Source organism: Sphaerodactylus townsendi, linkage group LG08, assembly GCF_021028975.2.
Source record: "Sphaerodactylus townsendi isolate TG3544 linkage group LG08, MPM_Stown_v2.3, whole genome shotgun sequence".
Lineage (NCBI taxonomy): Eukaryota > Metazoa > Chordata > Lepidosauria > Squamata > Sphaerodactylidae > Sphaerodactylus > Sphaerodactylus townsendi.
Genome location: NC_059432.1, coordinates 31,447,466 through 31,470,368, shown reverse-complemented (window position 1 = coordinate 31,470,368; position 22,903 = coordinate 31,447,466). Strand labels below are relative to the sequence as shown.

At 40.5% G+C, this 22,903-nt stretch overlaps 1 protein-coding gene across 5 annotated transcripts in view; it reads right to left on the bottom strand.

Annotated features, from left to right (window-relative positions):
- PCDH15 (protocadherin related 15) overlaps positions 1-22,903 on the bottom strand; it is a 904,280-nt gene that overhangs the window by 106,460 nt on the left and 774,917 nt on the right. For 4 of the 5 annotated variants that reach the window (XM_048507034.1, XM_048507035.1, XM_048507036.1 and 1 more), the window contains 4 exons: positions 18,909-19,049; positions 13,436-13,548; positions 1,888-1,997; positions 900-1,040 (listed from right to left, as the gene is read on the bottom strand). In XM_048507034.1, the coding sequence (XP_048362991.1) occupies positions 900-1,040; positions 1,888-1,997; positions 13,436-13,548; positions 18,909-19,049 (505 nt within the window). Of the gene's footprint in view, positions 1-899; positions 1,041-1,887; positions 1,998-13,435; positions 13,549-18,908; positions 19,050-22,903 lie in introns of those variants that run through there. The other variant, XR_007245346.1, reaches the window with a different exon arrangement.

Here is a 22,903-nt window from a genome sequence, read left to right as displayed (position 1 = left end):
AAGATACGTCCAGAACACTCTAAGTTGTTTCAGATTTGGATTATTCAGCAACATTGCTTCCACCTCAAGCTCTACAGTCAGAATGCCTGAAGGCTTCCAGATTTAAGACTACTAGCACCCTAGGGACCAACATGATATCTGATGAAGGGAGCTTTGACTCCCAAAAACATATACCCCAAAACTCTTGTTAGCCTCTAAAGAACAACTGGACTCAAATCTAGCAGACAAGAAAAGTGGCATCCAGGGTCATAACAGCCTAAAAGTGCACCCTGGGTGCCACTTCAGCAGGTCACATGGAGTTGCATTGTTTAACGACCCGCCCCCCTGCAACTGCACCCCTGCCTGAACTCCACGTGGAGTTTGGGACTGAGGTGCAGTTGAGTGCTAAACCAGCCAGCATGGGCTTACCTTGCCCCAAACTCCTGAGCAGGGCAGGCCTGTTTAGTGATGGACTCGACTTAGCCAGACACAGCATTAAAATGCAGGTTTTGAGACTGCCGTTTAAAGCTAGACGCAACATTGAATGCTGTTGGTATAATTAGCATGCTATTGAATCAATTAACCAGGAAACAAAATGACAGAGTAACTCTTAAAATAGCTAAATCAGAATAACAAAAAAAGAAAAGAAAAGAAAGATAATCTTTTTTGGGTTGACATCCAAATGAATAGGTTTGAAGTTCTCTTATACAGGCATGAAGTTGAGTCTGATTATTGGTCTGTTAAGGTCAATATTATTTACAGCATCTCTAGAGTCTTAGACAGAGGCTTTCCACATCACATACTACTTTTCACTGCGGATGCTGGGTGTTAAACCTGGCACCATTTGCATACCAAGCTGATGCTCTACCACTGAGCCAAGACCCAATATATAAATAAGACACCAGATGAAAGTAACTTACTTTTAGATGGCACAGGCAAATTGGACCGAACCACTTGAAGTGAATCTGCTTGCACACGGAGCACATAATTTTTCACAGTTTCATAGTCCAGAGATTTATTTATGAAGATGACACCTGTCCTGTTATTAATGGCAAATGCACCTGGAACATACAACACCCCACCCATTATTAGCCTTTTGAAAACTTTAAGAGTGGATGTTATGTATTAAGGTCTACACAAATTTGGGTAAAACTAGAGACATTTAGTGTGATTGCTGAGTCCCCTTGCTCTAGTCTCTAGCAGCAACCTTTCAAAGTGTGCCATTGAAAAAAGATCTTACTTCCAAAACTGGGAATTATGATCACAAGGGAAATTGAAAACAAAAACCAGCTTATTATTCCCGTCCCAAACAATAACCCAATGTCACCTGGGACACTTTTTGTAAGCTTTCTAAGCTAAGATGGTCTATCAAGGTGAGGGGCAGGGGGCAAACTCTCCAGAGACCGGTTAATGCAAGTCCCTGCATCTTCTTTTGCTTTAGTTCTGAGCCTCATGTTGGAATCCATACATCCCAAAATAGCTCTGAATGTGTAGAGTTTATGGGCATTCCTGCACTGCAAAACAAGATTGGTTTTATACCAGGTTTTTTTAAATCATGGCCTCTCAAAAAATTCTGTAAATTGTACTTTAGCAAGGATCCACAAAATCCTGTGTAACACTATATAGACCCTCTTACACAGTCCAGCTTCTAACGTGAAGGTGAGAAGGAATCCTAAGTGTTGGGGCAGCAACAAAGGCAGACGCTTGTCAGATTTTGCAGCAGAAAACACAATGACACTTAAGAAACAATCATAAAAAAGATAGTGTGGGCTCAGTCCCTTGGAAATAGAGGTGTCAAATGTACTTTCTTTCAGAAACATTTCTTTTCAGAAACATTTGTCTTCCACTGTCCTCTCAAAAAAGTACATTTTACTCATACACAAAAGCATTGGGGACAGGATTACTTACCATCTTCATTTCCTGAAACAATGGAATAGATAATTGTTTGATTCAAGGCCGCAGCAGTTATTACAACCACCTGAGTTCCTTTGGGTGCACCTTCATTCACAGGAGGGGCCCTGCAAGATTAGACAAAACACATTGCTCTTTCTTAGAGTCACGTTCTCTGTACTCTACTGATGTACTCAATATATACACAGGAATTTTTTCTGATCTATGCTGATGGAGGAAGAAGAAAGCTCCATGGAATCACATTAGGGTCATGTAATTTCCTTGTCTTGCAAGAAAAAAAAAGAATTAAAAATGTGCACCCAATACAGAGCAACAATGATCCATTTCAAACCTGTTTGTACAATTACTGCCAAAATTGAGGGGGGTATGCATGGGTATGAGAACACTTGAATTCCTTCCCAGTGGGTCTGTTCTGATTGTGTGGGAAAGGAATTCAAATATCATCACAAAATTTCTGGCTGTGAAGCAGCACAACACATCAGTATCATAACAAAATTTCTGTCCTTGGTATATGTGCTTTGTATTAGTTGGGTCAGGAACAAGCTTCTGAAATATAGGTACAAAAAAGTGTTAATAACATAAAAAAATACAATTCCCCATTGTGCTGGCTGCTGCAGTGCTGCTGTTCTTTTTATCAACATACCTGCCAAAAGAAATGGCAATGCAGCACCAACCAAAATCATGGGGATTAGTATTTGCAGGACCAAACTAGAAGTGGCCCTGGGCCAAACCAGAGTAGCTCCTGTAGCATCACAAGTCAGCAGTTCAGGGGTCACTCAGCTCAGCAGTACAAGCAATGGGTATTAACTCACCAGTTGCTTCTTCCAGATATCTGGCAGCAAACAGAACACCAATTACCATTGCAGATTAAAGGTCTGAGCCAAGTGCCATGAAGCTCTGATGGGGTAGCTGAAGCTTTGATTATGCATACTCCTGGTCCTCTGTGCGCCACCCCCACCCCCAACCCCAACCAGGAGATATCCATGTAAGTTAAATGGCCAGTCTAACCTTGCTATTGTGCATGCATTAATATTCATACCTTGCCTTTACACCTTTATTTCAGAAGGTTGATTCCAAGGCAGGTTATGCAGAATACAAGTTACAGGGGGATAGACATTAACCCAGTTCTCATCTTGTTCCAAAGACTATTGAACAAAAGATTCCTAGTTTGGCGTCCCTCCTCTGCAGAATGGCCACCAGCTAATGGAATCGGAGCAGAATAGGCCAGGTTACCGATGAGCCAGTGTTGTGCTAGAGAGCATGTGTAAAACAATGTAATGTGCATAGAAATGAGTCATGGACTTAAAGCAAGTGCTGAAGGCTCTTCAGAGCTAGTAAATTCGAGGTTCCTCAGCCACAGTGACTCATGGCTAACAACAGAGAACACTTTAATGGGAAAGATAAACATGGAAGCTTCAACTAATCGGGGGTTGATAAATAATAGCTGGGTTCTCAAAAGCTTCCAGTGGTTACCGGTTCAGTAGCAAGAATACATGGGTTCAAAATCTCTACCTTTTTATTCAAAGTCTCTACCTTTAGATTCAGTATAGCAGAACTCCCTTGCTTCAACTTGTACAACCCCCACTGATGCCTTTTTAGTTTTTAAAAGGATTTCTCCTAGACTGCAATTCATTCTCTCTCTCTCTCTTTCTCTGATCTCTGCTGCTGCGCTTTTATTTTGTTTTTCTCTTCTTCCCTCAAAAAAAGCAACTGTTTCTTAGGTCAGCCAAACTCCGAGATATCTGGGAAAAGCTATTTCAACTAGTAACAATTAAGTTATTGACTGACTTCTAGAAAAAAAAAAAACCATGTTAGTAAAAGTTCTTAGATGTTAAATTCCCCTTGAAGTAGAGACAAGATGATTGCTAAACAGCTATATTTATTGTTGGAGATATATTCTCCAGCACATTCAGGATGTATCTGAACCTGAGGGCCCTCCCAATTCTCAACCATGCAATAAGTTTCTTCTAATTGTAGACTTCTGGGAGATGGCCTTAAGCAACAGGATCACAGACTATGTTAGAAGAATCTTGTCAAAAAGTCCTGCAGTGGAGAAGCAGAAACAATGGATTAAAATAAAGATTTATCTATTCAGGGAAATTTACTTTTTTGATTTTTTTAATGCAAATGCCTCAGTCCATTGTTTCAGCTTGAAAAGCTAAAATGCTTAACTCAGTTTGCCACCATGTTGCAAGCCACAAAGTTTTTGTCAGTGTTTTCCAGTCAAGTTAAACCAAAGTCCTGATCATTCTGTTAGTAAGTGTGGCATGCAAGATTTATACCATTGATCTTTTAGACAACTTCTAGGGCAAATATGTACTCTGGTACAAAATTAATGTATGCTCCCCTAAATATAAGAGCGGTATATGTGTGTAGATTTATAATTAGTTCCTTTAAAAACTCAGAAATCATATCTGGGAAAGACTGTAGGTGCAATCCAGAGTATATCAAGCAAAAGAAAGCTCACAGAATGGAACTTTGCAATCTTCTCCCACTGGTTTCACCCCTGAAATACCATTCTTGGGGTTCAGAGTGCCCTCATCAACAGTTTGGGATGAAGTTGGAAGGAATAATTGGAAAAAAATGCCTCCTCCTTTTGTCTACTAGTAATGTACCATAATTTTAGCAGAACAACAATTTTGTAACAACTCACTCCCATTAAAAACAGATACACACCTACTTCTGAAAGCATATGCCTCTTACATCATACAAGCATACACATGTAGTCAACACTCAAATATGTATTTGCATAGATGAATGCAAATTACAAAACTAGCCCAATATTAGCTTTAGCCACGGTACTCCTGTCACCATTTCTCACTTTACTATGAACTGCCATTTCCACTGGGATGATACACAGTACCTTATATTAGGCAGTAACCCCATTGCTATCATTGGGTCATAGGCAATGAGGACCTTAACTACTTTCTGCCTGGCCCCTAGCACTGTGACTGGTGTGATACCATCATGGATGCATAGCTTTTAGGGCAAATCTGTGCTCTGGTACACACTGAGTACAAATTTCATGTATGCTCTCCTAAATACAAGAGCGGTATATGTATGTAGATTTATAATTAGTTCCTTTAAAAACCATGTATCAAAGTTAAGAGTTAAGGCAGACAGCAAAAATTCAGGTACTAAAGTAATAACTGAGGCCGTTTCCGCATGGCAGCGGAAACGGCTGGGTCGGCGCTTCTCGCGCCGACCCGAAGATGCTGGGACAGTCCGCACGGACGGTCCCGGGAAGAGGCGGGCAGCCGGCGCCCACACGACCTGGCTTGTCCCTGGGCCTCCGGCGCATTGCGGAGGCCTGGGGACATGCCCCCTGGCCCTGCACGCCTGCTCGAGCGACGCAGGGCAGGGGGGCGTGTCCCCAGGCCTCGGCGACGCGCCGGAGGCCCAGGGACAAGGTGAGTGCCGGATGGGGGAGTCGGAGTGAAGCCGCTGCCGTTCGCTCGGCAGCGGCTTCACTGCGGCGTTTCCCCAAAAAGAGCGCTAGGAAGTGCTCTGGGGAAACGCCGGCTCCAGGCCGGGCGGGCGGCGCGAGGGCGGCGCGGCTGCGCTGCAGCTGCGCCCCTCGTGCGAATGGCGGCCTGGAGACGGTGTTTTTACCGTCTCCAGGCCGTCATTTTCTGCCTGTGAGGAAACGGCCTGACAGAATCAGTTTCACTGATATTTGAGAGATTACATTGATTTACAACTCAAAAGTCATTAAAAAAAACCCTTTTCATATTTTATTTGTAAACTTCGGAAAACCAGGTCTGTAGGATAAGGTCTGCAGAAATATCCTCTTCTCTGTACATGGCCCCACTATGTGGATTTATTGATCCACTTTTTGTTTAGAATTAGACATTTGTGTAATAGTACATGATGTACACTGAAATGCTTTTAAGAAGAAAGGTACAAATTGAAACTTGCTTTTGTATGAACTACACACAAAACTCTTTTCAGGCCAGCTCTTCTTTAAAAAAAAAAGCAAGGTCTCTGAAAACTGCAAAAAATATAGTTAAAAAACCTTTTTTAAAAAAATTCTCGCCCGCTTTGGGCACTTTCTTTTTTTTAGTAACATCCCTATAACTTCAACTCTGACATTGCTGAATTCTATGGATTAAGAAATCAATATCAATTAGGAAGTTGCTTTTGTGTTCAATACGGGAGAATTTGAAGGAAGTGGATACAGAAACACCCAAATTCATGTTCTTTCTAACCTTCTAGTAATTGTGCCTTATTGATTGCAGTTCCTTGAGTTAACTAATGCAATCTGGTTGAAAAAGCAATGCATCAGTCCATTGGAAACATATGGTTGATCCCTTAAGAAACTTTTTATTGAAATACATGTTTGTAAATTAGTAAAAGGGATAAAAGAATGCAGCTAATCGTGTTTTGTCCTTCATAAAAAACTCAAATGCCTTTCTTTTTTCTGTGATTAGTTCTGCTTCTCTTTAGGATAGTTTCTCCAATGTAGCCTGTCAGTGCATATGAGTTTCTGTGGATGATACTAATGCAGTACTGGAATTAGTACTAAGCAATATCACATTTCTGAACTTTTCTTCAAGCCATATGCAGGTAATCATTAGAATAATGACTTTATGGGATTCACTGTTCCTCAAACCATCGATTGATATTTTCCTCCATTCTTTTTCATATATATTTTTAAGTCCAGTGGAACTGGACCAACCAAGTTTTATTTTTGGTATAAGCTTTCATGTGTATCTGTGGAAGTGTGCATTCACATGAAAGCTTATACCAATAAAAAAAACCTCTGTTGGTGCTAAAGGTACTACCAGACTCACAGCCCAATTCAGAGCCCCTGACAATGAAACCAGGTGCCACTATGATGCTAGATCTACCACCTCCAAGAGGGTTTCTTGGGGGCAAGGGAAGGCAGAAAACAAAAACAAGCCTCCCTACCATGAAAAACCCTCATTTGGGCTCTATGGACTTACAGTCCAAGCTCCAGGTGCTGGCATTCCAGCAGGCAAAAGTTGGGTGGAAGCTGATTAATGTTGGCTCCAGCCTCCACCCTAAGCCATGCCCCTGGAATCCCCCTCACCCCATTACAATGGTGGAGGTCAAAGGGGTGCAGGAGTGCTGACATGGCACTCTGCACTGCGTCTGGTCACCATGGAGGACTGAGGTGACTGCCCGCTGGGGGATTTGCTCTCCACTGAGTTAAATGCCTCAGAGATGGCAAATCCACTGGTACAGCCCTGCACTGCCTCCATCAGCAGATTCAACCCCCTCCCCCTTTGGATTGAGCTATGAAACTTTTGTCCACTAAGGAAAAATAGAATGGGGTCTGTTTATCTCATCATACAGGTTTCCTACAACCTACATTTCTTATACTGGTTCTGGGGAAAATATACCCAAAGGTTTTCTCTAGCAGAGATAGAAGTAGTTAAGAGTGGGTCAGATTTTTGGAGGCAGAATGGGGCATGGAAGGAAGAATCATATTCTCATGCCAGCCCTCTCCTTTAAACTCCACACCCAGTTACTTCACTGTATATCTTTTAAATACTGGTAAAAAATAATTAAATATAAATATAATATATAGTTTTCAGGGGTCCCTGCAAAGGGGTGCTCAATCCAACTGAGCTGATGGGGGAAGAAAATTCCTATTTTTTTATTTTTTTATTTTGGAGGAGCTGTATTTGAAGATATGCAGCCATGCATATGAGAATCTTAGCTGCTTGGAGGATTCCCACTGAAATTACTGGGACCGTGGAGGGCAGGTCTACTGGCCATTGACAAGCATTATCCATTTTTTTTTAAAAAGGAAAAGTATATATTTCCAGAATTGGCTGGAAGAGCTTAGTACAGCTATGTACTTCTTGGGCTGAAAAAGTGCCTAGGATTAGAGACTGAAGAGCAAATTTCCTGGGTCAGTCAGCCTTCCACAAATAGAAGCAGGGAAAATGTTGGGTGTAAGCGGAGGGTGAAACTGACCAGAGAGGTTACTGGTCAGGTGGGAAAAAGCCTCTTCTTTCCACTGACTCCTGTGCTATTTGGAAAACAAATGAGAGGCTGTAAAACATCACCAGGACATCTTATTTTGAATGTGCAGAGTGAAAATAAGAAGTCGCCTCTTTTTAAGACATCCTCCAGATGTCTTATTAGTGCTGTGCAGAATGGACTAGTGTTTTCTAACATGAACCAAACAGACATCATGCTGAGACCATAGCAAAACTATAAAACAAAGACAGTCCACATACCACATACCACCGCTTCAATTGTACAGAGAGAAAGAGAGAGAATGAACAGTATATTGACGGTGACAGACAGAACCTGGAACCGCCACTACCACAACATGAATGATGGTAATTTTGCCACATTTACTTGTGTGGAACCAGTCTAAGGCGGTGTGAAAACTGTGTGAACACAGTGTAAAATGGTTTAAAACGGTGTAAAGGGTTTACACTGTTTTCACACCATTTTCACACCGCTTTTTTTGGCCCATGTGAGATCCACCTAAGAAATGAAATCACTTTTACAGATTTTCAAATATCAGAAGAGTCTGAAAATCCTTCCTCAGCTCCATGTTCACTTACACTGCCGCAAATATTCCAACTTTTGGCAGGACACCAAAATAACATTTTTTCCCTGTTCTTTCCATCAGAGACAAACAGTGCAATCATAACCAAAGTCACAACCTACACCCACTGACTTCAGTGGATTTAAGAAGGGTGTGACTCAGCTTAGCTTCACATTGTAAGATCTGGATCCTGCAGGTGGCAGTAGAGTCAATGGCTTGCTGACTACAGACAAGACACCAGATTATGCATCGCTAACATCTTCAACTCAGTGTATGATTGTTTCTTTGGCCACTCAGGAACTGGGGCAACATTGCCTTCGGTGAACTACAGCACAAACAGAGTATTTCCATATCAGAGCTTCTGATATTACTCTTTTAGCATGAAAAGTAGTCACTCTGCCATGGGCTCCATGACACAAATATAACATTTGAAACAGTTTCTGATTTTACTCTTTTAGCATGAAAAGTAGCCACTCTGCCATGCGCTCCATGACACAAATATCACATTTGAAAGGGTCCTGATGCTAAATCTGTTCTCCACTGTGTACCTTTGTATAATTGCTTTGGTAGCGCTATTATCATTTCAGTAGATATAGTTTCATTGTTTGGACTTCACCTTTGTACCTCTATGTGCTTGTGTGTGCCATACAATTTCTAGAAAGTATCTGCAGCTATAAAACACTGAGTTGCCAAGATGTACTATTTTCAAAGGCCCAACAAATGTTTTAATTTTAAAAAAAACTTTATAAATCCAGTTTAAATTGTTTTTCTTTTCATGCAACGTTATTTGCAAAGTATGCTCAATGGGATTGTGCGTCTTTTGCTATATACCCTCCTCACACTTCTCATATTGGTTCAGGAAGTTTTGACCTTTTCAGTGGTATTTACCTCTAAAGAAGATGACAGGGGAGTTTAGGAATTATTACAATGAACCACTAACACGGCCTATTATCCTTAACGATAAATGTCAAACTTCACTTGGATAGACTTAATGTCATCAGAGGCATGCCACCTGATTAATCCTTGCAAAGATTCTGAATGAAAGTTAAAAGTTGTATCTATTCTTAATGTATTCTTCAGATTCAAAGAATGGACATATATATTGCCTTCATTAAATAATTCTTCAGTGCTGTTTCCAAACTGTGATAAAAAATCAAATATGGAATACTGAAGCATGATGAAACAGTAGGACATCTTTCTAAATAATATAAAATAAAATAAAATAGACAGATTAAGTATTTTCAAATGGATATAATGTATAATGTAATGGTTTAAAATTATTTTGCGAGGGGCATTTTGCCACCAAGAACTTTATTCAAGAATTCTTCCTTTCTTTTCATAATGGTAACAGCTGGAGAAACTTTTTACTTTTTTGTGAAGGTGAGATGAAAGTCCTTCTGTAGCAGTTGATGCAGAATCTTGCTGTGATTACATGCTTGATGTCTTCTGCATTAAATTCCCTTAGGGAGGTGTTCTCAGATTTGACTTTGCAAAAGGAGGAACAGAATCCTAATCTGGAATCCTCTGAGGAAGAATACTTTGATCTGTTGTGCCTTTTTTGAGCATCTCAGAAAAGGAAGAGCTATTAGTTTTCTTTGTGAAAATGAGAGTAAAGGGGATTCTTATTTACCTTTTAGTACATTTTTATCCCACACTTCCTCCAAGGACAGAGTACATAGTTTTTCTCACTTCCACATAATCCCCACAGCTGTTCTGTGAAGTAGGCTAGGCAGAAAGAGAATGGAGGGCCATCCAGAATGGAGAATGGAGGGTCATCCAATGTGTTTTATGGCAAGTGAGGATTTGACTGAGGATTCCAAGTCTTAGTCCAAGTCTCTACTGGCTTTCTTGTTGAGATTGTATCCAAGCAGGGAAGTACTTCCTCAGTGACAATGAAGGGGGAAGAAAATGGATAGCATAAATAAAAAGACAATGGCTTTTCTTGGGCCAGGCGTATTTGTGTAGGGGTGTGGGTTCAACAACAAAAAAACTTATTAGGGTTTGTGGAGGGGTTTCACCCAATTTAAATTGTGGAGGGGTTTCACCCAATTTAAATTTAAATGAACAGATACTTGAATTATGCTGATTCTGGGGGTCATGATTCAGACTGCTCTGGCCTCCTGCCTCTCCCCCTCTCATTTCTCTTACTTACCTGCTAGTCACCACCTGGATCCACCTGGGAATTGGAGGTGATGGATGACAGAGCTACAAGTCAGCCCAGCTCAGCCAAAGCTGGAGTGCAGCTCTGCATTGACTGCTGACCGCCTCTGGGCTCCATGTTGAGCTTTGAGGTAGTGGGCTACTGAACTGCAAGCTGGGCTCAGACAAGGCCAGTGTGCAGCTCTGCTTAGGCCGCCTGCCATCTCTGGGCTAAAAAAAGTTTGAGAAAGAAAATTGTGTTGCTGGTGCTATGGCTGCTAGCCAGTAGATGCACACCAGAGAGCCATTACTTTCTCCATGCGGTTTGAAACCTCTGTTGCTTTGGAAGTGCTATATTGTCTTTCCTCACAATAACATGTGCCTGGAAATGAGAAGAGAGCAGAAACTGATGCTGCCTGCCAAGGTCTTTTTTGTGAACTAGAAATTTGTACCCTGAAGGCTGTTCAAAGAAACAAAACCCATGTTACAATAATATTAACCATTAAACAACATGAACTTCAAAAGTTCACTTTTTTTCTGTCTAAAAAAGAATCCCAAGAAAAAGTCAGAATTGCTCAACAGATTTAACTTGCAAAATGGAGTCTATGGTTTACTTCCTAAAATATTCCAAAACATTTGAAAGATGCTACTATTTACTGAACACCTGTTAAATGTGCCCACAGGCAATACTTAATAGCTATTCATTGCACTCTTTAGCTAGGGAGGTACTGGCTACAATAGCAGTCCATGGCTATTAACTATGACTTTCTAGTTGCACAAGAGGACAAAATATGCATTAATTAATAAAAATCCAAGATACCTTTGAACTTTTCCTTTTAAAAAAGGATAATTAAACACAAGAGAATGCCATTTCTTTTTTAAAAAAAGACTCAAAACCCAGAAATCTTATTTAACAATTCCGCTTCACATTTAATTTCACATCTGGCCTTCTTCCATAAATTCTTCCATAAACAGGACATATGCGCTTTTCTTAACTCTCTGACAGTGGAGTTTCAAGCAAAGTTATGTACTTGCAAGCCCTCTGATTTCAATGGACTTACAAGTCTGTAACGCTGCTTAGGTTAATTTTTTAAAGACATTCAGAGATTTACATAAGAACATAAGAGAAAGAGCCTGCTGGATCAAACCAGAGTCCATCTAGTCCAGCACTCTGCTTCTCACAGTGGCCCACCAGATGCCTTTGGGAGCTCACATGCAGGATGTCAAAGCAATGGCCTTCTGCTGCTGCTGCTCTCGAGCCCCTGGTCTGCTAAGGCATTTGCAATCTCAGATCGAGAAGGATCAAGATTGGTACCCATACATCAACTTTTCCTCCATAAATCTGTCCAAGCCCCTTTTAAAGCTATCCAGGTTAGTGGCCATCACCACCTCCTGTGGCAGCATATTCCAAACACCAATCACACGTTGCATGAAGAAACGTTTCTTTTATTAGTCCGAATTCTTCCCCCCAGCATTTGCAATGTATGCCCCCTGGTTTCAGTATTGTGAGAAAAAGAGAAAAAATTCTCATGCATAATTTTATAGACTTCAATCGTATCCCCCCTCAGATGTCTCCTCTCCAAACTAAAGAGTCCCAAACGCTGCAGCCTCTCATAAGGAAGGTGCTCCAATCTCTCAATCATCCTCGTTGCCCTTCTCTGCATTTTTTCTATCTCTTCGATATCCTTTTTGAGATGTGGTGACAAGAACTGAACACAATACTCCAAGTGTGGTCGCACCACGGCTTTATATAAGGGCATGACAATCTTTGCAGTTTTATTATTAATTCCTTTCCTAATTATTCCTAGCATAGAGTTCCTAATTATTCCTAGTATAGAGTTCCTAGCATAATTATTCCTAGCATGACAGAACACCAGCCACTCTTGCAGCTTAGCCAGGTAATTTTGCTTTGCAGACCATGGTCCTTCCCACACAACCACAAAATAAAATGTTTTGAGCCTGGAAATAAAATGTTTCCTACCATGAGTTCTAGAATGTTTTTAGTACAAAATGTTTTATTTCCAGCCTGAACATGTTTTAAATGCATCCTCAATTATAGCAATTCTTTTGTTGAAATGTTTTCAAAACGTTTTGGCTTGCAATGTGTATTTCTTTAAAATATTTCTCATTCCTCTCTGCAGTCTCTGGAATTCCTCCTCAGTGCCATTTCCTGAGCTTCCTTTGGTGTCTCACCTAATTATTTTTGTCAGGGTTTTTCGATTTTGGGGACTGATGTCTTCATAGCTACTAAGACACAACCTCTGAAGAATTGTAGCATGAGGCTTTGAAGCACTGAAGCATCACATTCATTGAGAACCTCCACCCCACCCAGAATGATCAGAAAATGGCAGCCAGGAATAGTTTCAAGGGGGTGAATGCGAACAAACAGGGGGGAGGGATTGAAAATGTTTTGCAAACATTTTGATTGATGTGTGTGGAAATGACCTTTATCACCACTGAACAATGTAAATACTCTGTGTCTTTGGCTACAGGCATGAACAATGCTCCGTCAAATTAATGACAACTCAGCAACACAATTCCCAAGAATTCATTTGTATAAAATTTCATGACCACAGAATTAAGAATAGAATGTGATCTCCCAAGCAGTTAAATAAAACTAGCCAGCACAATATATTGCATAGCTATTATTCATTTGATGATTCCCAGGTTTAAGAAATTGTCATAGGGTATAATATTTAATGATACAAACTTGACAAAATCATGATTAATTTCTTGTACCTAACTGCTTCATGAATACTGGCATTAGGTATACAATATATTCTTCACAGCTCACATAATATCAGAGTTTGAAGAGAGAATGTATCCTGTTTTTCAAAAAGAGTACTACTGATAGAACTGGAACACACATTATACCTGTATTCATCTTGGGTAAACCGTGGAATTACTGAGGGCTGCAAGACAGAAATTTCTACAGTGGTGGTGTTGAACTTCACAGGGTCGCCATCATCGTAGGCAATGACTACAAGCTATGAACAATAAACACAGGGAACAAATGAATGTGCACTTTGTAGCAACTGAAACTTAATACACTGCATGTGACAGTCATCGAACCAGCTTAGTGTGTTCTTATTTGAAGCCCAGTATAACAATAAAATAAAGCATGGACACTAACTCAAAAAAAAGAGAGCAAGCATTACTAAAAGCATCTGATTTTTTTATTTTAAAATGCAGTCCTAAATACAAAACTCAAGTATATATGTGTCCTTCAATTTGGTATGTGTGGAATTCCCTGAGAAATTTCATTTGTCTAATTGAAATTCGTCCTTTTTCTTCTTCCCCACAAAATACCTTGGATGTTTCTCATAAATGTGAATTTGTAGACAGTTTCTATTCCAACACATCACTAAGCACATGTGACATAAGGAATTTGTGACTGGAATAGTATAAGTCCCAGAAGGGGGGAAAGCCAGGTATCCGTATAGTCCATGTGTTCTTTCCTTCCCTAAGAAAAGGAGGTCAGGGTGGACATTTCTGACTGAAGAAATTGTACAAGGGGCAAAGAGTTAAATCCCCCTTCACCAGGTTACAGCCCCAATTTATATTTGCCCTCTCCCTGGGACTGCTGTCTGCAGCTGAAATTTACACAGCAGATTTATCCATCTAGTACACCCTCCAAGGAGTTTGATCTTCCCCCTGCAGTCTAACATGCTGACCACTATGCCACATTTTGGGTCTCCAGAATCATATGCACATTGACCATGAGTAGGATATAACCTTTTCGTTTAGGACAGTAAAAGAAAGAAATCGCAATAATGGGGAGTGTGTTTAATGTAAAATGTCTTGAAGGGGTTTTTTTTTACTTTTTTTGTAGGAATGTTGTTTTATTCAGTTCATTCTGATGACAATTTTTTAAATTACTACAAGGCACAAAGTATTAGGATATGAAAACAAATTGTGTAATTGCACTGATAAAACTATCTTATATTTTCATTTCCAGTATTTTAATGCAGAAAAAAATATCTTAGTGGATTAATATTAATATAAATACCCAGTAATTCTACCTCCTCTAGATATTATATTGATATTGTCTGAATTACTGGAAGGAACATAAATCTGCAATTTTTAATGATTCCAGAATAATACTTCATTTTATGGATTATTCATGGCAATGCTTTTTTCCCTAGCAGGGACATCATAACTTTTCAGAGCTACAGGGCCATGTTTCTTCTCATTATTTAAAGAAAGGGGCTTTTTTCATAGTTTCAAGCCTATTTATAAACAAAATTTTTAAAAATGGCTTAAGGTTATGCAAACAGATGGTGTTTTTTAACAAAACAGATGACAGGTTGAAAACAGGTTTAAAGTAATCAGAATCATCAAAAGATACATTTTGGGTTTGATGAAAATTTTCATCCAATTACAATTAGTAAAAGTGTGATTAAAAAGGAACTGTTATAATCTAACAACAGGAAACATTAATTGTCCTAACTTGAACCTGTTCATTAAAAAATACAATAATCTTTGCACCTGCACACATGCACCAGATTAAGATATTATTTTTATTACTTGTGTACAGCAATCTGATATCTTAAACTTGCAGCATCATGTAATTGCTTGCAGATATTTACACTGCATTACTAAACAGAGGTCCATTCTGCACAGCACAAAAAAGAGGTCTGTGAGATGTCTTAAAAAGAGGTGACTGCTTCTTTTCACTCTGCACACACAAAATAAGATGTCTGGGAAGGCAGTGGAAATAGCAGTGAATGGCCTTTACCCCTTCCCTGGTTCTATGTGTGGAAAAAAAACATGTGGAGTCAGAGAAAGGTAAAACACCCCAGCTGCTGTTTCTGATGGCAACAATGGGAAAGGAAAGAAACCAGAAGCTCTTTCTCCTCCCTTGTAGTGCTCCAGTCGTGGAGCTACAAAGGGGTGGGGGGTGGGCTGTGCACTGAGCGCACACCTGGGGGGACGCAAAAATCACTCCCAGGCTCCTCCCCCTTTCCCCTCGGCGCCCCCCAAATCCCCCCGCGGCACTCCTCCATCCCGCTTCCCACATTTACCTTAGTTCATTTTCTTGTTCAAAACTTTTTCAGGCTGCAAAAGGCCTGTTGGCAGTAAAAACGGCCTGAGGAACTACAGTTCCCAGGAGACCTGGGAAGTATAGGTCCTATCAAGCCGTTTTTACTGAGAACAGGCCTTTTGCAGCCTGAAAAAGTTTTGAACAAGGAAAGGAACTAAGGTAAGTGTGGGAAGGGGGGCGGGGGGTGCCAAGGGGGGGGGGCAGAAAATGCAGAATGTGCACCGGGCTCAGTTTGGCCCAGATACGCCTCTGTAGTGCTCCTTTCCAGAGTCAAGCAAATAAGCATTATTAAAGATGTGTTCCCCACTGCATGTCTGTGAGCTGAGTCACACACCCATATTTAGAGACATTTTGGACATATTATGTATTTTGGCCTTCAGAAGTTTATAATTATGTTTAGAACTCCACTGATAAAAGGATATTGACCAGATGGGTTGCAGAGACCTTGGCCCTTCTATGCTGGCATACAAACAAAGAAGCTTGGTCTTGACCTTCAAAGTGCTATATGGTTAGAAAGAACATAACGGATGACTGCCTAATGAACTCACCCAACCCTTTGATCATATTCAGAGGCCCTGCTTTGGGTGCCTCCACCTACTGAGATTAGACAGGCGGCAAGCTGGAAAAGAGCCTTTTTGATTGTTGCACTGAAACCTTGGAACTTTTCACCCAGGGAGATTCATCTGTCCCTTTCTGTTGAAATCTTTTGCCAAAAAGCCAAGATTATTTAGTTGTATTTGGTGTTCCCTCAGTGATGCCTCCTTCCTGATGAATGTTTTGTTATTTTTATGTCTTTGTATGCAATTTAACTCTTTAATTGTTTTCCCCAGTCCTAGTGTGATGCTCTAACCAATATAACCAAAACATACATAAAATAAATATACCACACTGACTCTCATATGAGCTGTCAATTTCTTTCTCAGTTGTACATGCACTGATTTATTCTTCTGGTTTAACTAGTCTTCCCTCTTTTTTTAAGTAGGAGAAATTATTACAGGGTGATGTTCTACCTCAATATCCACACATAAAGGTAATGTTGTACAGCTAGCTTTTTTGATGGGTATCACCCCCACCCCCCAGCCCCAATATTGGACTTTTTCAAGACGTTACCACATTGTGTGGATTTGGGGAGAGGCTTGCATTGTGTTGATTAAACCTAATATGCTACACAAGCAAATGAATATATTGCAAAGGGAACGAAAACTGCTGCTCTAGTTTTAAATTTCAGCTTTCGGTCTTTTTGAAAATGTGAAAATAACCAAACCCACAAATTCACAATGCCAGTGAAGTATACAATGCTTTATTTTATATGCATGGAAAGCAGTGAATAGAAAATAAAATAACATTATTTTGATAATTATAATAGTCTTATACATTTCTCTTCCCAAATGTGTTGAATTAATGGAGTGGTGGTGGAAACTGCAGTTGTGTCCTGGCCAACTTAAGGTAACCCCACAGTGTTTTCAGTGCAAGAAACTGACAGAGGTTGTTTGCCATGGCCTGCCTTTGCATAGCAACTCTGGTCTTTGTTGATGGTCTGCCAACCAATGCCAACCCTACTTAGCTTCTCAGACTACTGGGCCATCCATTTCAAGGCATTACTAGAGCAGAGAATATTGCAAGAATAATTATGTTATATATTTATTTATGATCTTGGACCCAAAATGTGGATTAAAAGATCCACACAATAGGACTGAGGACAAACAGAAGGGATGTTTCTACAAATTCTAGTGAAAGGTTGTGGAAAAATCTAACATACTAAAAAAGGGGAAGTTTAAAAGATCAAGAGTAACAGAAGCTATGTCTGTGGCTTTAAGAAATGAATGCTAAATAAAATCTCACAAGACTATGTTGTGAGATACTGACAGCCATTAGAGGGGTTGCTAGGGACCCCCAAATATTCTAGAGACTCTGGGGGGTTGTATTTTGTTTTAGTTAAGGGGAGAGGGAGACTGAAATGGGAAGGTGGGATGGAGGGATGGGAAGAAGGAAGATGGGAAGGAGGGGAAGATGGGAAGATGGGAAGGAGGAAGGAAGCAGAAAAATAGAAACTTGGGAGGAAATAGTGTGGGGAGGGTCTACACTACGCCCCCCACATGTGTATTTATTGAATATTCTTATCCTGTTCATGACATTTCGCAACAAATTCCATTTTGAGAGCTGTGTATGTTTTAGGTGGCAAAAACAAAGCCTGCACCTACTCAAGGCTGTATATTGCATTATAATTACCTTTGCCCTGGATTTTCCTGTGTGGACAAGCTGCAAATAATTGCTATAGCAATGGTACAATATTTAAACATGGGCAGATGCAACTGAACAGAAGTCATATGGCATCTTCTCAGATCTAATTGGTAATACTGGCTAGAACTCAATTCATCAGTAGCATGAAGTGGATCCTTACACGCTGGTGTGGTATGCTAGAATTGTGTACTATACTGAAAAAACTGCAATCACATATAAAATATTGCAAGAATTTCCATGTAGTACTGTAACATAGGAACTGTAATGTACCAGCAGGCTGTTCATTTGACACTGTTTATAAGGAACCACTCATCCACTTCCACGCTATGTTCTCTGTTCCCCAATTAAATGATCACTGCTTTTTGAGGGGAAGTAAATTTCTGGATTATGCTTTACTTTATAGATATAGATAAAAAATAAAAATAAAATAAAACCAATCTCAGTGAAAACATTATTACTGTAGGCTAACCATTAATTTATAGTGCATATTTTACCAATGAGAGCTAATAGTTTGAAGATTATTCTCTGATTGGTGCTGAATGTTTGAAAGTTTTACTCAGCAGATGGGGAGAAAGGGACCTCTCATCCCCAGCTGAGGAGAGGGGAAATGTGCTTCTGTGTGGGAGAAAGAGCAGTTTTGAATTTAAGAAATCTGTGAAATGGCTGAAGGATGATCATCATAGGATCAGGATATCTCACTTGTTCTAGCTCTGATGGGAGATATTGTACATTTTTAATGCTGAATTTTTAATGCTGAATTTTAATGCACATTTTTAATGCTGAAAAAGCCCCCCTCGTTTTATACTCAAGTATGTACGGTAATTCCACAAGTCTCTAACCTCTTCCATTCAAGGGAAATCAAACCTGGAAGTGCAATCCCTGGATCTTGTCATTGCTCAGGGAAGCAGAGAGCACATATAAAAAAGCACCAACACACCAATGAGTGAAACCGACTGATATTTACATGAGCTTACACAGTGTTAATGGTAGTGGTAGTGTCAATGAGGTAGCAGTATTTTTCATTTGGCTAAAACATATAAAGCTAAATGTTTATCTCATTACCTTAAATAACATGCTGGGCTCTTCATTAAGGTTCACACGAGTTACTACACGCCCAGAATCTTCTTCAACATCAAAGATACTTGCACTGTAAGGAAACTGGACAACGTCGACTTTATACCTCACTAGACTTGCTGGTGTCCCCTGCAAGAAAAACACATATTTCTATAGTAAATTATATGGAGTGGGGTGGGGGGAACGGCTAAAGTATCTGAATAAACCTCAACAATGACTGTGTTGCCATATTGGCAGTGAACCCACAGTAAATCTGTGCTGACAGACTGAACTCCCGGGAACAGCAAGGGAGATTAGTCAGAGGTCTGCAGCAGGAAGGAAGAAAGACAGAATCTTCCTCTCCTTCTGATTATTCTATGTTCTAACAGTTCTATGGTATTCAAGCCTCTAAAACAAAGTTTAACTGTATTTTGCCTGTTACAGGTGTTTACTTCTGCATCTGCATACATATTAGAATATATTGAAGGAACATGTTTTGTATCGATTTAACTTATGTACAAAGTTGACAGAATCTCAGCATTTGTAACGGAGACACTCAGGGCATTCTCCTGGCAATTGGCAAACATGGCTTTTCAGCATTCATCTGTTAGTAAAATCTCAGCACACTTCTAATTTTTCATAGTGAAATTACACTCACCTTTCACAAGTTCAATAATATCTGTGCCAGAGGTGTCTTTTAGATCCTCTCATCATATTTCATACCACAAGTGAGCATACTGGGTGTGCACAATCACTTATCTGCACACTGATTCTACAATGTGAGGCCAGAATTTAAGGAGTTCCCTGAGTTGAAGACAAACTTCTCCATGTACACACTAGAATTTCTATTTCTTTAGTCCAATGCTTTACATTCTCTCACTGCATTTCCTCCTGCTGAAATATTGTATGGTGGTAATGGATAAACGTACATCTTTCCTCTAAAACTGCTGTTAATATATCTACTAAACAATTATTTACATAAAAAGAAAGCATGTTCAAATATATCAGATGTACAAACATAGTCCATGAGCCATGATTTGGATTGTGAATGCTAAAACTTTAGTTCAGGGGTCTGCAACCTGTGGCCATGCTGGCAGGGGCTGATGGGAATTGTAGTCCATGAACATCTGGAGAGCCACAGGTTGCAGACCCCTGCGTTTAGTTGATAGAATTCACAGTGGCTTGGATTCAAAAGCAATGTTTCATATAATCCAAACCATGGTTTGGAAAATCAGGAAGGCACCACACAATCTTTGTTTTTTTCTCTCCTTCCCTGCTTGCTATAATTTTGTTCCATTCTCCTTGGATTTTTTAAGCAAGCCATAGTGTGTCATTATATGTGAATCATGCAGACTAAGAGAAGATGAGAGAGCAAATATGAGGAAATATTACCCTCCTGGTAATTAGATTTCTTTCTTTTTATGATCACATTCAGACTATTCTTATGATGATAGAAAATTTTAAACCATGGCCTCCAATAAACTCACAAAAATTAAAATCCCAAATTACTTGCTTAAAAAAACAGGAAAGCCCCAGGATCATATGGAATTCCATCTGAAGCTCTGAAAGAAAATACAGATTGGTGGGCACAGTTTCTTGTTACTTTAACTAAATTGATCAAACTGGCCATACCCCTAAGGAGTGGGGGGGGGGGGGTTGATCATTATTGTTTCTATTTTTTTTAAAAAAAAGGCCCCAAAATGACCCAACCAACTATAGGCCAATCAGCCACTTGAATATTAGAATTGAATTATACTCAAGACATCTCCTGTATAAATTTGGAATGTGGTTAGAGCATGAAGACTTTATTGCCTTAGAACAAGTGGGTTTTAGACAGGAAAGATCAACAGCTGAATACTGTTTAATCTTACAGCACTTAATTGAAAAATAATCCACCAAAAGCCTGACTTTTCTGTACACTGCTTTTATAGACCGGAAGGCAATTCAATAATGTGGATGAAACTTTGGCACAAATTAGAGGCCTCTAGTATGAGCAAAAGGCTATACCTTCTTACATAAACAATCCTCTCTTAGATTGAGATGTAACCCCCAACGAATTCTTACTGATAAAAAAAACTTTTAAGGAAGTCAGGCAAGGGTGCGTACTTGCTCATATCGGTGCTGTTGAATGCCACTCCATCTTGTTATATGCAGATGATACTGTGCTCTTATCCAGAAATCTGCTAGTGCTCTGAAGAGCACTAAATAGCTTTACACTTTACTGTGAAAATGTATATCTTGAAATCAACTTCAATAAAGCAAAAGTTATGTCCTTTGGTAGGTGCTCAAAAAAGTGAAGCCGGATGATGAAAGGGAATAAAATTGAGCAAATTGAGCAAATCAACAAATTTAAATACTTGGGAATGGTGGTACATGCTTCAGGGTTGAACTGAGAGCACTATAACATGGTGGCGAAATCTGCTGAAAGAACAGTGCACTCTGTATTAAAGCTCTTCCATTGTAAAGGTGTTTTTTATGTACTAGCAGTCTTAAAATTGTGCCAATTTGGCCCAGCTATTATATGACATTTATTCTGGGCTTCCAACTTTGAGCCTATTATCATTAGAGAGGACAGGATGTAAATTTCTCTGAGCTACTCTACAGGTTTAATCATAAATATTTAATACCTTGCTTCATCTTGAAGCTGGTAAAATGAAAACTGAGGCTAGAATATTTCTATCATCAATTTATCAGTGGCTTAAGGTACACTCTAATCACAAAGGCCTTTCTCCATTAATTCTACAAGATGCCTTCCAGCCTAGATGGCTGCAAGCAGTTAGGGATAATTTAGAGAGAATGGGCCTATTGTCCAGTGTCCTACTGGTTTAAAATAATGTTCAGGCAAAATGTTGCTTCTTGGTCTATCGGCAAAGATCAAGTGTAATTTGTTAACCAAAGGATACTAGGCCAATTGCACACAATATGCTTGCTGTGGAATGGAGGTGAATATCTGTTGTGGCAGGATTTCTTGTATGGATCTGTTTCCACAAGGCCCACTTTTACTTTCTATTCTCTGTGCAGCAAGTGAAACCACTTTTAGCGAGACTTTTAATTTGCTTTGCCATCAGAGCAGGGAATTTGCCATTGAGCACAGCTTTGCACCGGATATCTTCCCTCAGCCCATGATCAGCCTTCCCTTTCACTCATGCTGCCTTGCATGCTTTCACCCTTGCCCCTCCCTTCCATGTTGCCATATGTTTCAAGTAACAAAAAGAAGCTCACACAACGCTGACCTCTAATTCTCTTGATATTTTGATATATTGATATAAACAGAGCTTGGAAATAACAAGCCCTCTGGCACCAGCAACAGGAATATCAGGCTGTTTCCGCACGAAGGCGGAAACGGCCGGGTCGGCTTTTCCGACGCTGACCTGACGACGCTGGGACCGTCTGCATGGACGGTCCTGGGAACAGCCGGGCAGCCAGCCCCACGGAGCGCCAGCGCCCGGCCGACCCGGCATGTCCCCGGGCCTCTGGCGCGTCGCCGAGGCCTGGGGACACGCCCCCTGGCCCTGCGCGCCTGCTCCAGCGGCACAGGGCAGGGGGGCATGTCCCCAGGCCTCGGCGACACGCTGGAGGCCCGGGGACAAGGTAAGTGGTGGGTGGGGGAGGCGCCGTGAAGCTGCTGCCGTTCGCTCGGCAGTGGCTTCACGGCAGCATTTCCCCAAAAAGAGCGCTGGGAAGTGCTCTGGGAAAACGCCAGCTTCAGGCCGGGCGGGCGGCGCGAGGGCGGTGCGGCTGCGTTGCAGCTGCGCCCCCTGTGCAAATGGCGGCCTGGAGATGGCGTTTTTACCGTCTCCAGGCCACCATTTAATGCCCATGCGGAAACGGCCTCAGTGAGTGAGAGAATATCAGCTGTAGGATGGTCCGTTTCTTTACCCATGTCAGATTCATTTTATTATATAAATCCATTATACAACACATTCGTAATATTTTAGTGCCCTTTAGCACCAAACACAAATACATAACTTCAGGCATAATAATCAAATCACTTATCCTGGTGC